Source organism: Pelodiscus sinensis, chromosome 1, assembly GCF_052426305.1.
Source record: "Pelodiscus sinensis isolate ZL-2025 chromosome 1, ASM5242630v1, whole genome shotgun sequence".
In the NCBI taxonomy this organism is placed as follows: Eukaryota; Metazoa; Chordata; order Testudines; family Trionychidae; genus Pelodiscus; species Pelodiscus sinensis.
The window spans coordinates 115,772,506-115,788,499 of NC_143052.1; the positions used below are offsets into that span (position 1 = coordinate 115,772,506).

Consider the following 15,994-nt stretch of genomic DNA (forward strand, 5'->3'; position numbering starts at 1 on the left):
GGTTTTACGTTAAAAGGAAACGTCCACACTGCTTGTTTTCACACAAAAACCCCAGTGAAAAAACGGATTGGCAGAAAATTTGCACATGAAATCGCTACTCATGCAAATGAGTCCCTCCTTAGCATATTTTTTGCTGAGAAAACTCATAGTGTAGGGTAGCCCTAGTCTCTGGCTGAGTTAATGAAGTCCTCAAATCATGCTTTAAAGATTTCAAGTTAGAGAACTCACTGCTTACACTGGTACCTGCAAGTGGCCCATGCCCTGCTGCTGAGGAAGGTAACCCCCCCCAAACCCCCTCACTCCACAGCATCTTTCCCATGAACCATCTCCTGGAGCTAGGTGCCTGCTTCACAAAAATGAGAAGAGAGAGGAAGAGCTCCTCCTAATAGACAGTCTCCCAGTGACTAGAGCAGCAGTTACCAACCTTTTCCAGGTGGGGACCCATTTTGACAATTTAGGAAGACTTGATGACCCAAGGCAATTCAAAAACGGGGGGAGGGCAGAGCCACCTAGGGAGACACTTGGCGACCATTTTGAAATGTAATGGTGACCCATATTTGGGTTCTGACCCATAGGTTGGGAAACCCTGAGCTAGAGTAAGGTCTCCCCTTACCAATAGGTAAGACGCATAAACATGTAGGGCACCGCAAAATTTTGGGCACCAACTTGCCCCAAACGTCATGGTGCCCTATGTAGCCGTATTCAGCCTATGGGCTCCAGCTGCCTCCAGCTCCATTCCCTGGCCACTTGCCCCAGGCTCAGAGCCCATTTGGCTGCCCCAACCCCATCCCCCTGCTGCCCCCTGCCCAATCCCAGTCCAGCCACACTTCAGCCGCCTTTTCCGTTACTCCTCGTTCCATACACCATTCCACGAGGAGTAACGGTAGTTCGAATTAGAAAGCCTAATTCAAACTACCTACTCCGTGCCGCGTGTAGCTGCGGGCATGGAGTCCAAACTACCGGGGATTTAAAAATGGTGGCGCCTGGCAAGATGCAAACGAAGCCCGGGATATTTAAATCCCGGGCTTCATTTGCAACTTCGATTGACTACATTAAGCACCCTAGTTTGAACTAGGGTGGTAGTGTAGACATGCCCTAGATGATTACTGAGCATCTGTCGCAGGCTGGAGGGCTAAGTGGGGGCTGAGTGGTTGGAGAGAAGTGACACTTTCCCCTTAAAAGTGCTGCTTCTCTCAGTCCAGCTAGCAGTGGTCTTCCGCTCCTCCAGCCCGCGTTTCCCTCTCTGGCCCTGCTCCTCTGCTGCCAACTCTCCCAGACCAGATGGGCCATACACCATTGCAGTAAATGGGGTCCAGTCCATCTTCTCCAGGAGAGTTGGCAACCCCTTTTCCCCACAACTTGAGCCCCCACTGGCCCTGTGCAGAACGGCTTCTCCCGGTGGTTGAGGGTGCTGGTGCTGGGCTGCGTAGGGCATCAGCACCAGTAGGGCTGGCCCTGGACTAGAGAACTCGCCCAGGAGGTGGTTCCAAGATCCACTCTGCCTGACTCAATGCGGCGACTTGAACTCGGAATGCTCACCTCCTGGTGAAGGGCCTAACTCACTGGGCTACAGAGTTGTTTTCACTCTCTGGCCCAATGACTGTGTGCTTCATACAGCCCACCCACAAAATACCCTAGCAGCCATTTAGGGTACCCATCTGGGAGGTGAAAGACCTGGGTTCTGTCTCTCCTCTGTGTAGATTGGAGGTGCTCCGAGCACGCATACCAGGTCAGGCTCCACAGGCAAGATAGGTAGGAGAACAACTAGCTTGTGAATCGTCCACGACCTTGGGTGTAAGACTGGTGCTAATCAGCATGGCAGTGTCAGGATTTAAACAGCTCTGCGAGTGTCCAGCAGCAGAAATTTAAGCACCATGGGGAATTTAGGCACCTGCTGAACGAGGCAGCAGCTGAGCGGTGGCACCAGTGACATCTAAATGTTGGAATTAAATGCTAAACTAGCATTAGACACGTAAATCTCTCTTGTGAATCTAGCTGGTAGGTGTAAGGGGTGGGGAAAGGCAATGCCTTATGAAACTGCCCATACTTCACCCCAGCTTCAGCACAGCTCCCAGGCTTCAGCCGTGCTGAGGCTGGGGAGGCTAGGACAGTGCACCCTCTCCAGGTTCAGGGAGGCAGGGGCTGCATGCCACACACCCTCCCCATGCTCTGTGCCTGGGGAGGTTCCGGGGGGGGAGGGGACTGGAGACTTGCCTTTGTGATCAGGCAGGGGTTTGGCTCCTGTGGGAGGGCAGAGCTTCGGGCAGAAGGGATGGGGTTAGGGGCTTGCTTCCCCCAGCCGTACGTTTACCCACCATTCATGGTTAGACCCCTAAATAACTTGGGTGCTTTTGAAAATTGTACCTCTCTATTAAATATATGGCTTTGTTCTTTCATGGTACTACATAACCCATACACATAAGTAAGGAAACACAAGAAAACTTTCCATTACAGCTATTTCTGTGTTTTATAGATCCTAGCTCAAATGACCCATCAAGAGAGAAATTAAAGCTAGGTGTAGGAGGAGGAATAATTTAGAATCTGTGTGTTCTACATCCAACATTATGTTGTTAGTTACATCATTTACAATTAGGAGAAACTAGTCGTCTAGAGAACAATGAGTGTTTTCCCTTCTCTCGCTAACCACAGTTCCACACAATTGGCTGCTTGCTATTATTTGAATTGATAGATCAATTTAAAAACAGAAGTAGTCAAAAAGGTGAAACTTTGAAAATAACTGAACATTCGCAGGCAGTCTAGTCTACTCTTTCATTAGAACAGGGTGGGCAAGACAGCCTCCATGGGCTGTGTCTGGCCCACCAAAGCAATTGATCCAGCCCGCGGCAGCATTGCCGCTCCCCTATCCCCAGGCCAATTGTGACCTGGGGCCAAGGGCGCGCATGAACTTCAAGATAGCTGGCAGTTCCCTCTAGGCACTGCATGCCCCGGGCAGGGCAGAGGCAGGGAGTAAGAGACTTTGCGTGCTCTTCCACACCCAGGTCTTGATTGGCCTGCGGGAGGGGAGATCACACAAATTCTTTCCTGATGCCAGGGGCACGCAGCACCTAGACAGAACCACCAGCTGTTTGAAACCGGGGGCAGGGAGCAAAGACTTCATTCATTCCCCCACTCGTTCCCTCACCCCAGGACAATCAGAGGCTCTGGGCAGAGGAGCATGGGAAGCCCCTTCTGCCCAAGACTCTGCCCCTTCCGGAGTGGCCTGGGATCACTTCAGAAATTTGTGAAGTGATTCCCCTTCAGAAATTATTGCCCATGACTACATTAGAGCCATACCTGAATATTCTGTAGTTGGAGTAAAATACAGTTTCTGAAAGGTCAAATACTTAAAGTAACAAAAGAAAGATTTAAGGGAGTTATTCTGAGACAGGAATCTGTTTGGCTAACTGAGAGTGTTCCAGTCCTGCAGATTGTGACAATAACTGCAGAGTGGGAGTTATTTTGCCTTACTAATTTTCCCCACGCAATCATTTAATCTTTCATTTTTGTTCTCAAATTATGTGGATTAAAAATCAATACTCCTGTAATGCAGAAATACAGATATATAAGAAGCAAGAATAGGGATAAACTGAGCTAAATTGTACTTCCATCTTCCCCAGTGTGACTCTACAGCAATTCAAATGATTTCAGTGGAGTAATTTGTGATTCATAGTGTTGTAAATAAGAACTTTGAGGAAAAACAAACACCAGTGATGTTTCTGAGAGCGACTCTTATGAATGCAGTGAGACTACATATTAACGGGTATTAATCAACATTTCAGGATATTGCTACCGTACAGAATTAAGATTGTTTGGGTTCACTGACTGAGCATTTCTATACCCTAACATACTCGGATTTCTTTAAGTTTATACTCAGCTATGACTTTCTTGGTTTGATATATGGTTGGGGATAATTACAACATCTCTGTCATGTATTTTACCCTTAGACTCTTGATAATATCCTTTCAGCCTAATTCCATTTTAACATAGTTTTCATCTGAAAATATAAATTATAAAATTGCCATTATGGTCCTCTGGTTTTTCTTACCAATAACCCTAATATTCAAGCTACTTGCCTCTGTCTGAGAATGGTCCATATATAGAATATATTTGCCCAAAGGGACCTGGCTGGTGGAGTTTAATAGGAGCACTTGTTAAACTCAAGAGGCAGTTTGGTAAGTATTTGCAGTGACAGTGCTAAGTCTCCTCCTGGCACATCAGGAAAATTTGTTTGTCTCTTGGGCTGAGTAGTTGAGAGTTCCAAACCTAATTAAGACATCAGAAATTCATCATTTGGGGCAATTTGGGCGAGGTAATGTCTCCCACCGCGCTCATTGCTCTGAGTTCACCGCTTCTAGCAACACAGCTTATTTTGAAGTGGAATTTCCAAATCAGAGAGAGCAGGCAACATCATTTTCTTTTGCTGGTCTCAGCGAGTGAAGGCCCCCATGTGACTTCGGGGCATAAGGTTGAACTTGTAACTTAATGTAGTTTGAGCTGTCCTTAAACCTCTGTCTTGTCTTGAAATGTAATGAGCCTGGGAGTTCACCTCAGCTTCTGCAGCAAGCAAAACTGAAAAATCTGTTCCGCTGAAGGTGTTCCCAAGTGTCATTGGTCTGTGTAAATAAATAAAGAGCAGCAGATATTTAGAACACTTTCTTCACATTCCATCCATATTTTGCTGCTACAGGAACTTTCTCATTTGCATTGTGAGATCATGTTAGTGAAGGAATTGGCTAGTTGGCCCTTTCCCTTTCAGAATCATCTTACCATTCTATGCCACCTGCTCCCCCTGCCGATTGTGTCATTTTTTGTGCATAAAGAAATGCCCTCTCCAGACTTGGTGTTAGAGACCTGCAATCCATATAACCACACCATCATTCTTGGAGAGGGAGCTATAGTGGAAACTGGGCTTCAAATGATGCCCAAGTTTCTGTATTCTTACGGAGCCGACTTCTGCCAGTTATGGGTGTCTTCTATGACATCAGGCTAGCTTTTCTCTAAAGGGGCCTAGAGATGTAAATGCATTGATTCAGTACAACCAAATAAAGTAATACATTAATTTTGCATTTGTCATTCATTCGTGTGTGTGTGTAGTAATTTGTCATAATACTAAATATTTTTCCAACCGCATCAGGGACTCTGGAACAATTTTCATGGTGGGGGTGCTGTGATCTATGGGGTGGTCATATTTTGTAATCTCCCTTTCTTTTATAGCTTCACTAGCTTCCTGGCTTCTTACTACATAAAGTTCAAGCTCCATGTCTCTGCCCTCTGTACCTGGTATAAACTTACTTATATCTCAGTTCTTATTTCCTCCTGTTGACCTTTGTTTTCCATCTTCTCATTTCTTGTTTCTGTTCCTGCATTTAAAACAGTTCCCTAGATCTTCTTCATCAAGCTCCTGCATGATCATTCTTCAAAATCCTCCTTAAAAACATCTCGATTAAATCTTTCCTATCTTGTTTTCCTCACATGTACAGTTGACACATGCTTCTTTGCCCAACAATTGCCCCATTCCTTGCCTTATATCTCTCAAAGATTTCCAGGTCAGGAACCCCAGCACTATGGGGGGGGGGTGAGGGGGTTCAAGTTCCACCTATATTTTATAGTGAAATGTAAATGATGTGTGATAATAAAAAGGGGTGAGGAGAGGTTAGTCTCCTTTTCTTTCAGCCCTTGGATGCGTATCTGAGACTTAATAATAGTACCAAGTAATGCCAATTATGGTGAGTTGTGATCTGAACACTGTCCTGGAGGAAATAGCTGAAGAGCAATGGCTCATTTCATAAAGTTCATCCAAGTGAACATCAGCTGGAAACACCTTTCAGTCACTGTTGATCCGGTTCAGACTCAAACTAGTGACCTAATGGTGAATGGTTTCATATTTTACTACTGGTTTTCCATGAGCATCTTGTTTACAACAGAATGCTTTGTTCCTCTTACACCTGGAGATATTTTTGGTCCTCCTGGAAATATCTTTGATCCTCCTGAGTTTTGCACACTCAGCAAAATAGCGTTTGCACCAAATATCTTCAAAAGTAATAAAGCAACATTTATGTCTAACTGTACTTTTCCTCTTAATGGTGGCTGCAAAAATGACATTGCAGGATTCCCATGTTTCTTGTTTCAGTGACTCTAATGGCAATTTATTTCAATTTGCAATTCAGAATATTCCCTTTTTTTTTTTTTTTTTTTTTTTTTTTGTCAGTACTGCAAACTCACACTGGGATCAGAAAACTCATCTGTGTCCTTTATGCAGCTTAAATCAACTCTGCTGCTAAGGATTCTGTGTTCCAAACTCATTTGTCCATTCTACTGATGCTGTAGAAGGTAGAGAGGATTTAGTTTATTCTCCCACAGCTGTATTGATTGTACAGTGCTAACAGTAATAAAAATTTGCCTATCACTAAAAATAATTCTTTAGGAGTAGAAAAATGTTGAATATGCCCTTTTATACATGATTTGATTTCTGATCTTAACCCCACCAGTCATTAAAATGTGAGTAAATTAAAAGGCAAAACACATATTGTATCTTAATTCAAGTGAGTGAATTAGTTATAATTAGGACTGGCATCTGTGTTTTTCCAAATGTATTCAAGCAGTGTTGAATTAATTAGATTGACCTGCAATTTTCTGATCTGAAGATGAAGTATCTAGCACCTGTCCAAGCATTAATCTTCTCTTTATCCACTGAACAGATAGGGCAAGCTTCCCCACTCAATCTCCTTCCTCCTAGAAGGACCATTTCTATAGGTTCTTCAGTCCTCATGCCTCTTCAGCTCTTCAAACCAATATTATCAAATAGGAGGCTTAACTATAGCCAGTTGTGGTGGTGGATATTCTTTCTGTCTGTCTTTGGTTACCTATCTGGCTCCCTTTCGATAGTAGCGTGGCACCTTAAAGTACTTATTTTCCCAACATCCATGTGAGGTCAGGAAGTAATTTTAGCCGAACGCCCAAGATCAAACAGGGAGTCTGTGCTGGAGCAAGAAAGACATTACTGACCTAGGTCAGATTTGAATTACCTACCTAGGTTTTGTGACCTGTCCCATTATGGAATCATAGAATATTAGAACTAGAAAAGACCTTGAGAGATCATAAAGTCTAGTCCCCTGTATTCATGGCAGAACCAAGCACCAATGAGATCAGGCGTTGGCAGTAAAAAAAGTGATGGTCCTCTGGGGTTAGTCTCTGGTGGGCTACTGCTATGTTTACCTGTGCCTCTGCAGGCACTGGGCAATCACAGTTTTCATTTGCTGCAGATCACTGTGGGAATCTGTGTTCTGGTTAGTGCCGCTTCCTGCCACTCCCATTGTCTGCAAATGGTGATCAGTGGCCAATGAGAGCTGTGATTGCCTGATAGCTACAGAGGTGCAGGTAAATATAGAGGTTGGCAGCCCACGAGGGACTAATCCTGGTGGATCAGATCTGGCCCATGGGCTGGTATTACCCACTCCTGATCTACATTATCCCTTAGAAATGTTTATCTAACCTCCTCTTTATATCTCCAATGATGGAGATTCCATAACCTCCGTTGTCTTTTTATTCCTGTGCTTAACCAGCATGGTAGTTAGGAAGTTTTTTTCTAATGGCCAACCTAAGCCTCGCTTGCTATAATTTAAGCCCATTGACTCTTGTCCTATTATCAGAGGTTAAGGAGAACAATTTTTCTCTCTCCTCGTAACTCCCTTTTATGTACTTGGAAGCCATTATGATATCCCTCTGTCTTTTCTTTTCCAAATTAAACAAACCCATTTTTTCAGTCTTCCCTCCTAGGTAATGTTTTCTAGACCTTTAATTATTTTATTGTTTTTCCCTGGACCTTCTCCAATTTCTCCACATCTTTCCTGAAATGTGTTGCCCAGAACTAAACTCAATACTCCAGTTGAGGCCAAATCAGCATAGAGTAGAGAGGAAGAATTATTTCTCATGGCTGGCTTATAATACTCCTATTAATGCATGCAGAATTATTTTGTGTTTTGTTTTTTTGCACACATCAGTATTATACTGTTGACTTGTATTTAACTTGTGGTCCACTGTTACCCCTAGATCTCTAGTCACTTCCCATTTTTGTGTGTGAAACTGATTTGTCCCTTCCTAAGTGGAATACTTAGCATTTGTTCTAATTGAATTTCTTCATTTCTCTAGTTTGTCCAGCTCATTTTGAATTATAACCTTATTCACTAAAACACTTGCAACCCCTCCCAACTTGGTATCATCCTCAAATTTTATCAGCTTACTCTTTATGCCGTATACTCTGTATGGTTGATGAAGATATTGAACAGAACCAGTCCCAAAACTGATCTCGGCAGAACCCCATTTGTTTGGTCCTTCCACCATGATTGAACCATTGATAACTACTCTCTGAAAATGGTTATCCAATATGCACCCACCTTTTAGTAGCCCAATATATGATGTATTTCCCCAGTTTATCTATAAGAAGGTCATACAAGACTATATCAAATGCTTTACTACAGCCTAGGTAAACCACATCTACTGCTTCCCCCTTATCCACAAGCCTTGTTATCCATTCATCTACTATATATTTGAGAGAGTTTGCCTGTCTGTACTTCTGTCTGTCCATTCAAGAACTCTTCCTAAACAGTAAGAGTTAGGACCACCAAATTCAGTATACAGCTTCCACAAATCATAACTTAAAGTAAGGCAAGAGTTTGATTGTTGCAGGAGAATTAGATATGCGTAGAATGGGATTGCTTCTTATAAAACCATATGGAAAAAAGACAAATCACCAGGTAGATGAAAGGGGCTGGCTGAAGGCACATCCCCTCTCCTACCTGGGACTGCCCTAGCCCCAAGCCTCCCACCCGCTAGATTCCCTTTTGGGGAGGGTGGAGCTAGAGAGATTGTAAATCTCCATCCCCAATTTGTACAGGAATGCATAAAAGCATATAGAAAAGAGATCAGGCAAGAGAAAGGGACTGGCTGGTGGTGCCCTTCTTTCCCCCTCCTCCCATGCCCTAACCCTGAGCCTCCCTTTAGGGATGGTGATGGGAGCTGAAGCTTTTCCCTCCTCCCCCCGATTCACATAGTAGCATTGCTGGCTATTCCCCGAAGGGAAAAATGCAGTTTGCTGCACCCCTCATTCTGTCTGGAGAGGGCAGAGGGCAGATGAACCTGGACCTGCCCCAGCTGGGGGACATGCATCATTCCCCTGTCTGTGCCTGTTGGAGCGTCAGGAGTCATGAAGAGGCACTTCTCACCTAGCCCCCAGCTGCTGCACTGGGAGTTTTTAGGTGGTCCTCTCTCTCCAGGGCAGCCTGCTTGCCTGCCTAACCCCTCATTCCCAGCCCCACCATTTTATTTTCCAAAAACCAAAGAATGTATTGAGTTTAGGACCTGAGTCATAGAATCCAAGCCCAGAAAAGATCATTCTGATGATTGTCTGGCTTCCTGGGTAACATGGATCATAAAACTTCCCCAAAATAATTCCCTGAGCATACTGTGTTTTAAAATTGTCAGTGATGGTGAATCCACCACAACCCTTGCTAAGTTGTTCCAGTGAATGATTATTTTTGTTATTAAAAACGTCTTCTCTAGTTTGAATGTCTAGCTGTTGGATTGTGTTACACTCTTTTCTGATATACTAACCCTTTATCTAATATTTGTTACGTATGTATATTTTTATTCCCAGAGGCATTGATTTTAATGTTTCTGATATAAATGTGAAACTGATGCTGTATTATATCTATGTATATTGTCATTTGCAGAAAGTTCATTCATGGAACGGTGCTGCTTGGAATGGCATTGTACAGTGAGCCTCCAACAACAATGATAGCACCGGGCATTTATGACACTAGTCTGCCAGTGCTAGTAACACTGCAGGTAAGCACTGCTTTTTGAGACAGGAAAGCCAGGGCTTGTTGTCAAACAGCTTGCAGTAAACGATTGATTACACAGTGCTTTCTGATCCCACAGTTTAAATGTCACATCTCCTTTCTGTCTGCTTGAAAAGAGACTTCTGCTTGTATGCTATTGGCCTTTTTAATTGGAGTGAGAGTAAAGCTTACTACATAACAGAAATTATACTTTGGACTTGCTAAATCATATTCAAACCATGGGGGTTAGGCAATGAGTAGATTACTTTTTCCTGTATGTTCAAAAAACACAAAGTGCTGACCTGGCACCTGACTCTCAGCTGCATTTTTGTCCCGCTTGTATCCTGTCTGCCTGTGAATTACTTACCATCATCCACATCGTAGGCAACTAACAATTAAATGAGTCTGCAGAAGTGTCTGTAGGGAAGGAGCTACAACGTGTATCTGTATTTATTTCACTTTTAGTCCACAACTAAATGCCAGGCTCCCACTGATGTCACTGTGAACTCTGTCGACCAATGCCTCCAAATACCGAAAAGACATTTTGCCTGTCCACAGTTTTGAATTGTTCCCAGATTGAGCTGCTCATTTTAAAGGAACAGACAGTAGAATTTCATATTAAAAAAACAAATGATTTTATTAGCAAATGAAACACAAAGGTAACTAATGTGAATAAATGAGTTTGGCCTAAAATGCCCTACTTTTTAATAAGTAAATGAACAAGAGTTTCTAGTTGGAATAATGCAGCCAAAGATGACTCTTCAGAATAGCTTTCTCTATATTAATAATAAAAGGAAGGAAAATCTGTATCTCTGCTATAAGAAAAAAGCAGAGAGGAATCTCCCGCTCTGTTCATCTGCCTCTCTATACTTAATTATGTCTGTGAATATATGACATCAGGAGATTGAGCACACAGGAAAAGCTACATTTTAAAAACAGCACTTTTAATGTGACTGGTGTGTGCTATAATTCCTAGGACTACTGTTATCTGGGAGCCAGTTTGTTGGTGTGGTTTTTGGTTAACTGTGTGAAAGTGGGTACACATATACATATTCGTTAGAGAGACTCCTTTTCTGGTCCAGCTGTGTATATCTCTTAATACATTATGGTGTAAATTTTACATTAGGCAAATTGAACTGGATTCAAAAACTGAATTTTATCTATTCCACCATTAAAAAAACAAAACCCTTTTGAGCTTCCTCTCCCCATTTTAATACATTATTTAATTAAACTTAACAGGCCAATCAGAAACAAGGAAGTACCAGAAAGACTGCTGTACTGAATGTTCCAGCCTACTCTTGCAAAACCAAGATAGATACCAAAGCTTGGGAATGCTGTTGATTCAAATTGAATAGAACCCCCTTCCCCTCCCAAAAAAAACCCCTTTTAAAAAAAATTTCCCCGTAACTCGATAAAGATAAAAATAAGCTTGTGCTGACCATTGTCATCTTCCATCTATGTGAAGAACTCCACATTTTGAAGAAATTAATATTATCCAGACCTGAACTTTGCAGCTTGGTCCACGTCTCTTACAAGCCAAATTGAAATGCAGACTCGGAAACCATCCTCCCCCGTGTTGTCCTAGAAAAATGCTAATCTAGATTGAAATTTTGTACTGCAGGCCCATCTCTAGTTACAAACAGGACAGGAGAAGCCTTTAATCTGGAGTCCCATGAAGACCTAATGAGACTCATATACAATGGTTGAAATTCTGGCTGCATGAATTTCAAAAGCAAAACTCTCATTGACTCTGAGTGGGACCAGGATTATCACCCTAAAGCATTGAGCAAAATTCATTCATATAATGGGCATACTTTTGCAGTTATCTTATCTCACTTTCCCCTTATTTTTCACATTTCCTCTGCATATTTAGGATGCCATTCACTAACAGTCATGTGCAGATATCTGAAAAACCTTTTATACACATTTCCACATAAGGCATTTTTTTTTTTTAAGATTGACTTTCCAGAAACTAATTTGGAGTTTTTTAAACCTGAGCCAGAAGAGACAAGAGAAGACCTTGTAGAGCCAGCTAAAGAATGCCTGAAGTATATTTCAAGACTCTCACGGAAACATTCTCTGTTGCTGTAAGTGGACCAAAGTCTTCCTTCTTACCTCTGGTATGCTGTACACAATGCCATGAATCACTCTTCAGTGTTCTCAATTCTTTAAAAGCTAAATGTCCTCTCTGTGTAGCCTAATTTCATTCATTTGGTTAGGTAATATGTCTAGATGAGAGGAAAAGATGGCAATGAAGCTAAAACAAGCCCCTCAAGCTGACAATACCATTCTATAGATTAGAACACTTTGTCCCTATTCTTTTTTTTTTTTTTTTTTTTTTTTCCAGGTTTCCTTGTCACTAAAAGCAAACTGCTGATTTCAAGCACAAACATTTGTCTCAAGCTTTATACTTTCCAATAGTAATAGTATTAGCAATTTAAAAAATTGGGCTGGATGAAAACCAGCAGCAGTCGATAATAATGATAAACCCATACTCTTTGAGCCATTGTACTCACCAAATGACACATAAGCATTAGAGAGGCAATCTGTATCATGTTCCTCAGTAAACAAGGAAACGATTATGCAGAATTTAGCTTTCACAGCAGGCATATAAAAACTAAAACAAAACAAGCTCTATTATCTACTGAGTCAGATTAGTAACCCTAGACATATGTAGGTTATATTATCAAGTATCATCATGTACTGTCTAAAATAACAATTATAGCAAGAACTGCAGTGTTAGTGATATCAATGCTTGCAGGCTGGCATTGTACAAGTCACTAACATTTGTTCAGTAATCCTTCACCACAGGCTAAAAATGTTATAGTAATAGAATAAATAATGTAAGTTTCTTTTTTAAATGTCCCAATAATGCTCTATTGTGCACATGCAAAGAAGGAGGTTTTCTCTGTTAATTATATTTTTTGGGGGTGGAGAAGGTACTTTTTAAGAGAGAAATTTCTATTGGCACCAATCAACTGCTAGCATATTTAATGTTATCTCCTCTTATTTCTAATGAAATGGGGTGTGATTTAAGTTTCTTTGTCTTCCGCCACTGATGGCTGTTCAGTGGGATTGGGGCTGGTCAGTAACTGGATGAGAGTCTCTTAAAGAAAACATAGTTGCTGTGAGAAGTTGCCTTGGTGATTCAGGAGGCAATTATTATTTCTGAGTTAGTAGAAAAACAAAGCTACATTGTGTTCAGGGGTGTCAGCTTCTGGAAGGGCCATTCATTTGATAAGTTTTACAAATGAGATCATGAAAACTTGGGATGGGATCAGAAGGATCATTTGAAATGGCCCATATCTCGCTGTCTTTCACATACACCATACACATCATGTAGCTTCATTTGCATTTCTTAAAAAAACCTGTACTAAAATTTTTAAAGCTGTTAGCTGGGTTTTTTGTGTTCCATTAAGAAATCCCTTTCATCAGCCCAACAGTCCTTGGATGCTATCATAGAATCCTAGGGCTGGAAGAGTCCTCAGAAGGTCGAGTCCAACGCCCTCCCAATGCAGGACTAACCCCAACTAAATCATCCCAGCTGGGGCTTTGTCAAGATGGGCCTTAAAAACTTCTAGGGATGGAGATTCCACCACCTCCCTAGGTAACACATTCCAGTGCTTCACCACTCTCCTAGTGAAATAGTTTTTACTCATATCCAACCTAGACCTCCCCCATAGCAATTTGAGACCATTGTTCCTCATTCTGCCCTCTGTCACTACTGAGAACAGCCTCTCTCCATCCTCTTTGGAACCTCTCTTCAGGCAGTTGAAGGCTGCTATCAAATCCCCTCTCATTTTACTCTTCTGTAGACTAAATAAGCCCAAATCCCTCAGCCTCTTCTTGTAAATCATGTGCTCCAGCCCCCAAATCATTTTGGTTGCCCTCCGCTGGACTATCTCCCAATGTATCCACATCCTTTCTGTAATGGTGGTCCCAGAATTGGATGCAGTACTCCAGGTGTGGCCTTACCAGTGTGGAATAAAGGGGAATAATCACTTCTCCAGATCTACTGGTAATGTTCCTCCTAATGCAACCTAATGCCTTCTTGGCTACAGGAGCACACTGTTGACTCATCCAGCTTCTCATCCACTGTAATCTCCACGTCCTTTTCTGCCAAACTGCTATTTAGCCAGTCAGTTCCCAGCCTATATCAGTTTTTGGGATTCTTCCGTCCCGTGTTCAGGACTCTGCACTTGTCCTTGTAAAACTTCACCAGATTTCTTTTGGCCTAATCCTCCAATTTGTGTAGGTCACTCTGGCCCTGATCCCTACCTTCCAATGTATCTACCACTCCCTCTAGCTTAGTGGCATCTGTGAACTTGCTGAGGGTGCAATTTATCCCCCCATCCAGGTAATTAATAAAGATGTTGAACAAAACTGGCCCCAGTACCAATCCTTGAGGCACTCCACTTGAAACCGAGCACCAGCCAGACATCGAGCCATTGATCACTACCCATTGAGCTCCACAATCTAGCCATCTTTCTGTCCACCTTACAGTCCATTTCTCCAATCCATACTTGCTTAACTTGCTGGCAAGAATACTGTGGGAGACCATATCAAAAGTCTTGCTAAAGTCAAGATATATCACATCCAGACTTCCCCATGTCCAGAGCCTGTTACCTTGTCATAGAGGGCAATCAAGTGAGATATGTGCAAAGTACTATTGTCACCCAGGCTAAACATTTTTTTAAGTTATAAACTTTTATTACTATAGATAAATCTAAAACTTTTACCCCGATCAAATCTTTAAAGACAGCCATTAAACAAGACAGTAACCCTGCAAAACAAGATTGGAAAGAGAAGACTGCCCTGTCACTTAAAGAGGAATGGTTGATATATAAGATAACATTGGTCTTTTATCTAGCCATTTTTAAGCTTTAGCTGATTTAATCTGAACAGGCTGTCAGGTTCAGGAGATGAGGTTGGGAAACTAGAAAAATCTCTAAAGTCATCATGCAATGTGTTAATTGTACTGTCTCACTGAATGCTGTCCGAGTGTAAAGGAGCATATGACAGACCATCAAAAAGTTAAAGCTTTATCTATATACAGTAAAACTCCAATTGTCTGGCATCCAGTGATCCGGCACTCCTGATAGTCTGGCACCAACTGGAACCTGGAACTGCTCCAGCCAGCCGGACAATTGGAGCTGCCCAGAGGCAGCGGCGGAGAGGTGGTGAGAGGGAGGCGGGGTACAGCACGGCATGGCGAGGGGAAAACCCTCCGCTGTGTTGCGGGGAGGCAGTGGAAGCCCCGCGCAGCCAGCTTGTAACCGGCAGCAGTGGAGAGGGGGAGAGAGGCAGACAGCATTCCCCGCCAATGCCCGCCCGCCTTAAACAGATGCCTGCCTCTCGCCCCCTCTCTGCCACCGCTGCTTGCAAGTTGGCTGCATGGGGCTTCCACCCCCTCCCCGCAACATGGTGGAGGGTTCGCCCCTCGCCTCACAATTCCCCGCCGACATCCCCCGCCTGCCTTAAACAGCTGCCTGTCTCTCACCTCCTCACCGCCGCCGCCACTTGCAAGCTGGCTGTGTGTGGCTTCCACCCCTTCCCCACAACACAATGGAAGGTTCGTCCCTCGCCACGCCATTCCCCACCGACACCCCTCCCCCCCCCCCCCCCCACACACAGTGCAGGTCCCAGGAGACCCAACACAGCACCCCACCGGATTACCTCCCAATACTCCGGCATATCCGATAATCCGGCACCCCCTGGGTCCCAAGGGTGCCAGAATATTGGAAGTCTACTGTACATACACACACACACACACACACACACACACACACACACACACACACACACACACACTGACTTCTGGTTGCAGTTATTGTAAGCACTCTGTGAACTGTTGAGCTGCAGAAAGGAGATCATGGATCATGCTGCCACTACTTGTTTCTGAAGCTTAAAATATACTTTTTGTTTATTATAATGGTTTGCTTAAAACTACTATTATTAAAAAATGACAGTATATAAGATGCCTCTTTGTAGGGCCACTGTCACTATAATATGTGAGCAGCTCATACATTTATGAATTTATTCTCCTCTCACTCTTCTGAGCTAAGGAAAGAAAATTTTCTTTCTTACAACTGCTGAACTCCAAGTTTGTTGTTTGTACTGACAACATCTATTCCAAATGCCTAGGAAATTCAAAATTG

The 15,994-nt window shown here is 42.9% G+C and overlaps 1 protein-coding gene across 1 annotated transcript in view; it reads left to right on the top strand.

Annotated features, from left to right (window-relative positions):
• The window catches only part of PIK3C2G (phosphatidylinositol-4-phosphate 3-kinase catalytic subunit type 2 gamma), a 296,240-nt gene that overhangs the window by 83,269 nt on the left and 196,977 nt on the right, over positions 1–15,994 (top strand). Inside the window, exons 14-15 of the mRNA XM_075897746.2 lie at positions 9,729–9,843; positions 11,793–11,923. Of these exons, the coding sequence (XP_075753861.2) occupies positions 9,729–9,843; positions 11,793–11,923 (246 nt within the window). The remainder of the gene's footprint in view (positions 1–9,728; positions 9,844–11,792; positions 11,924–15,994) is intronic.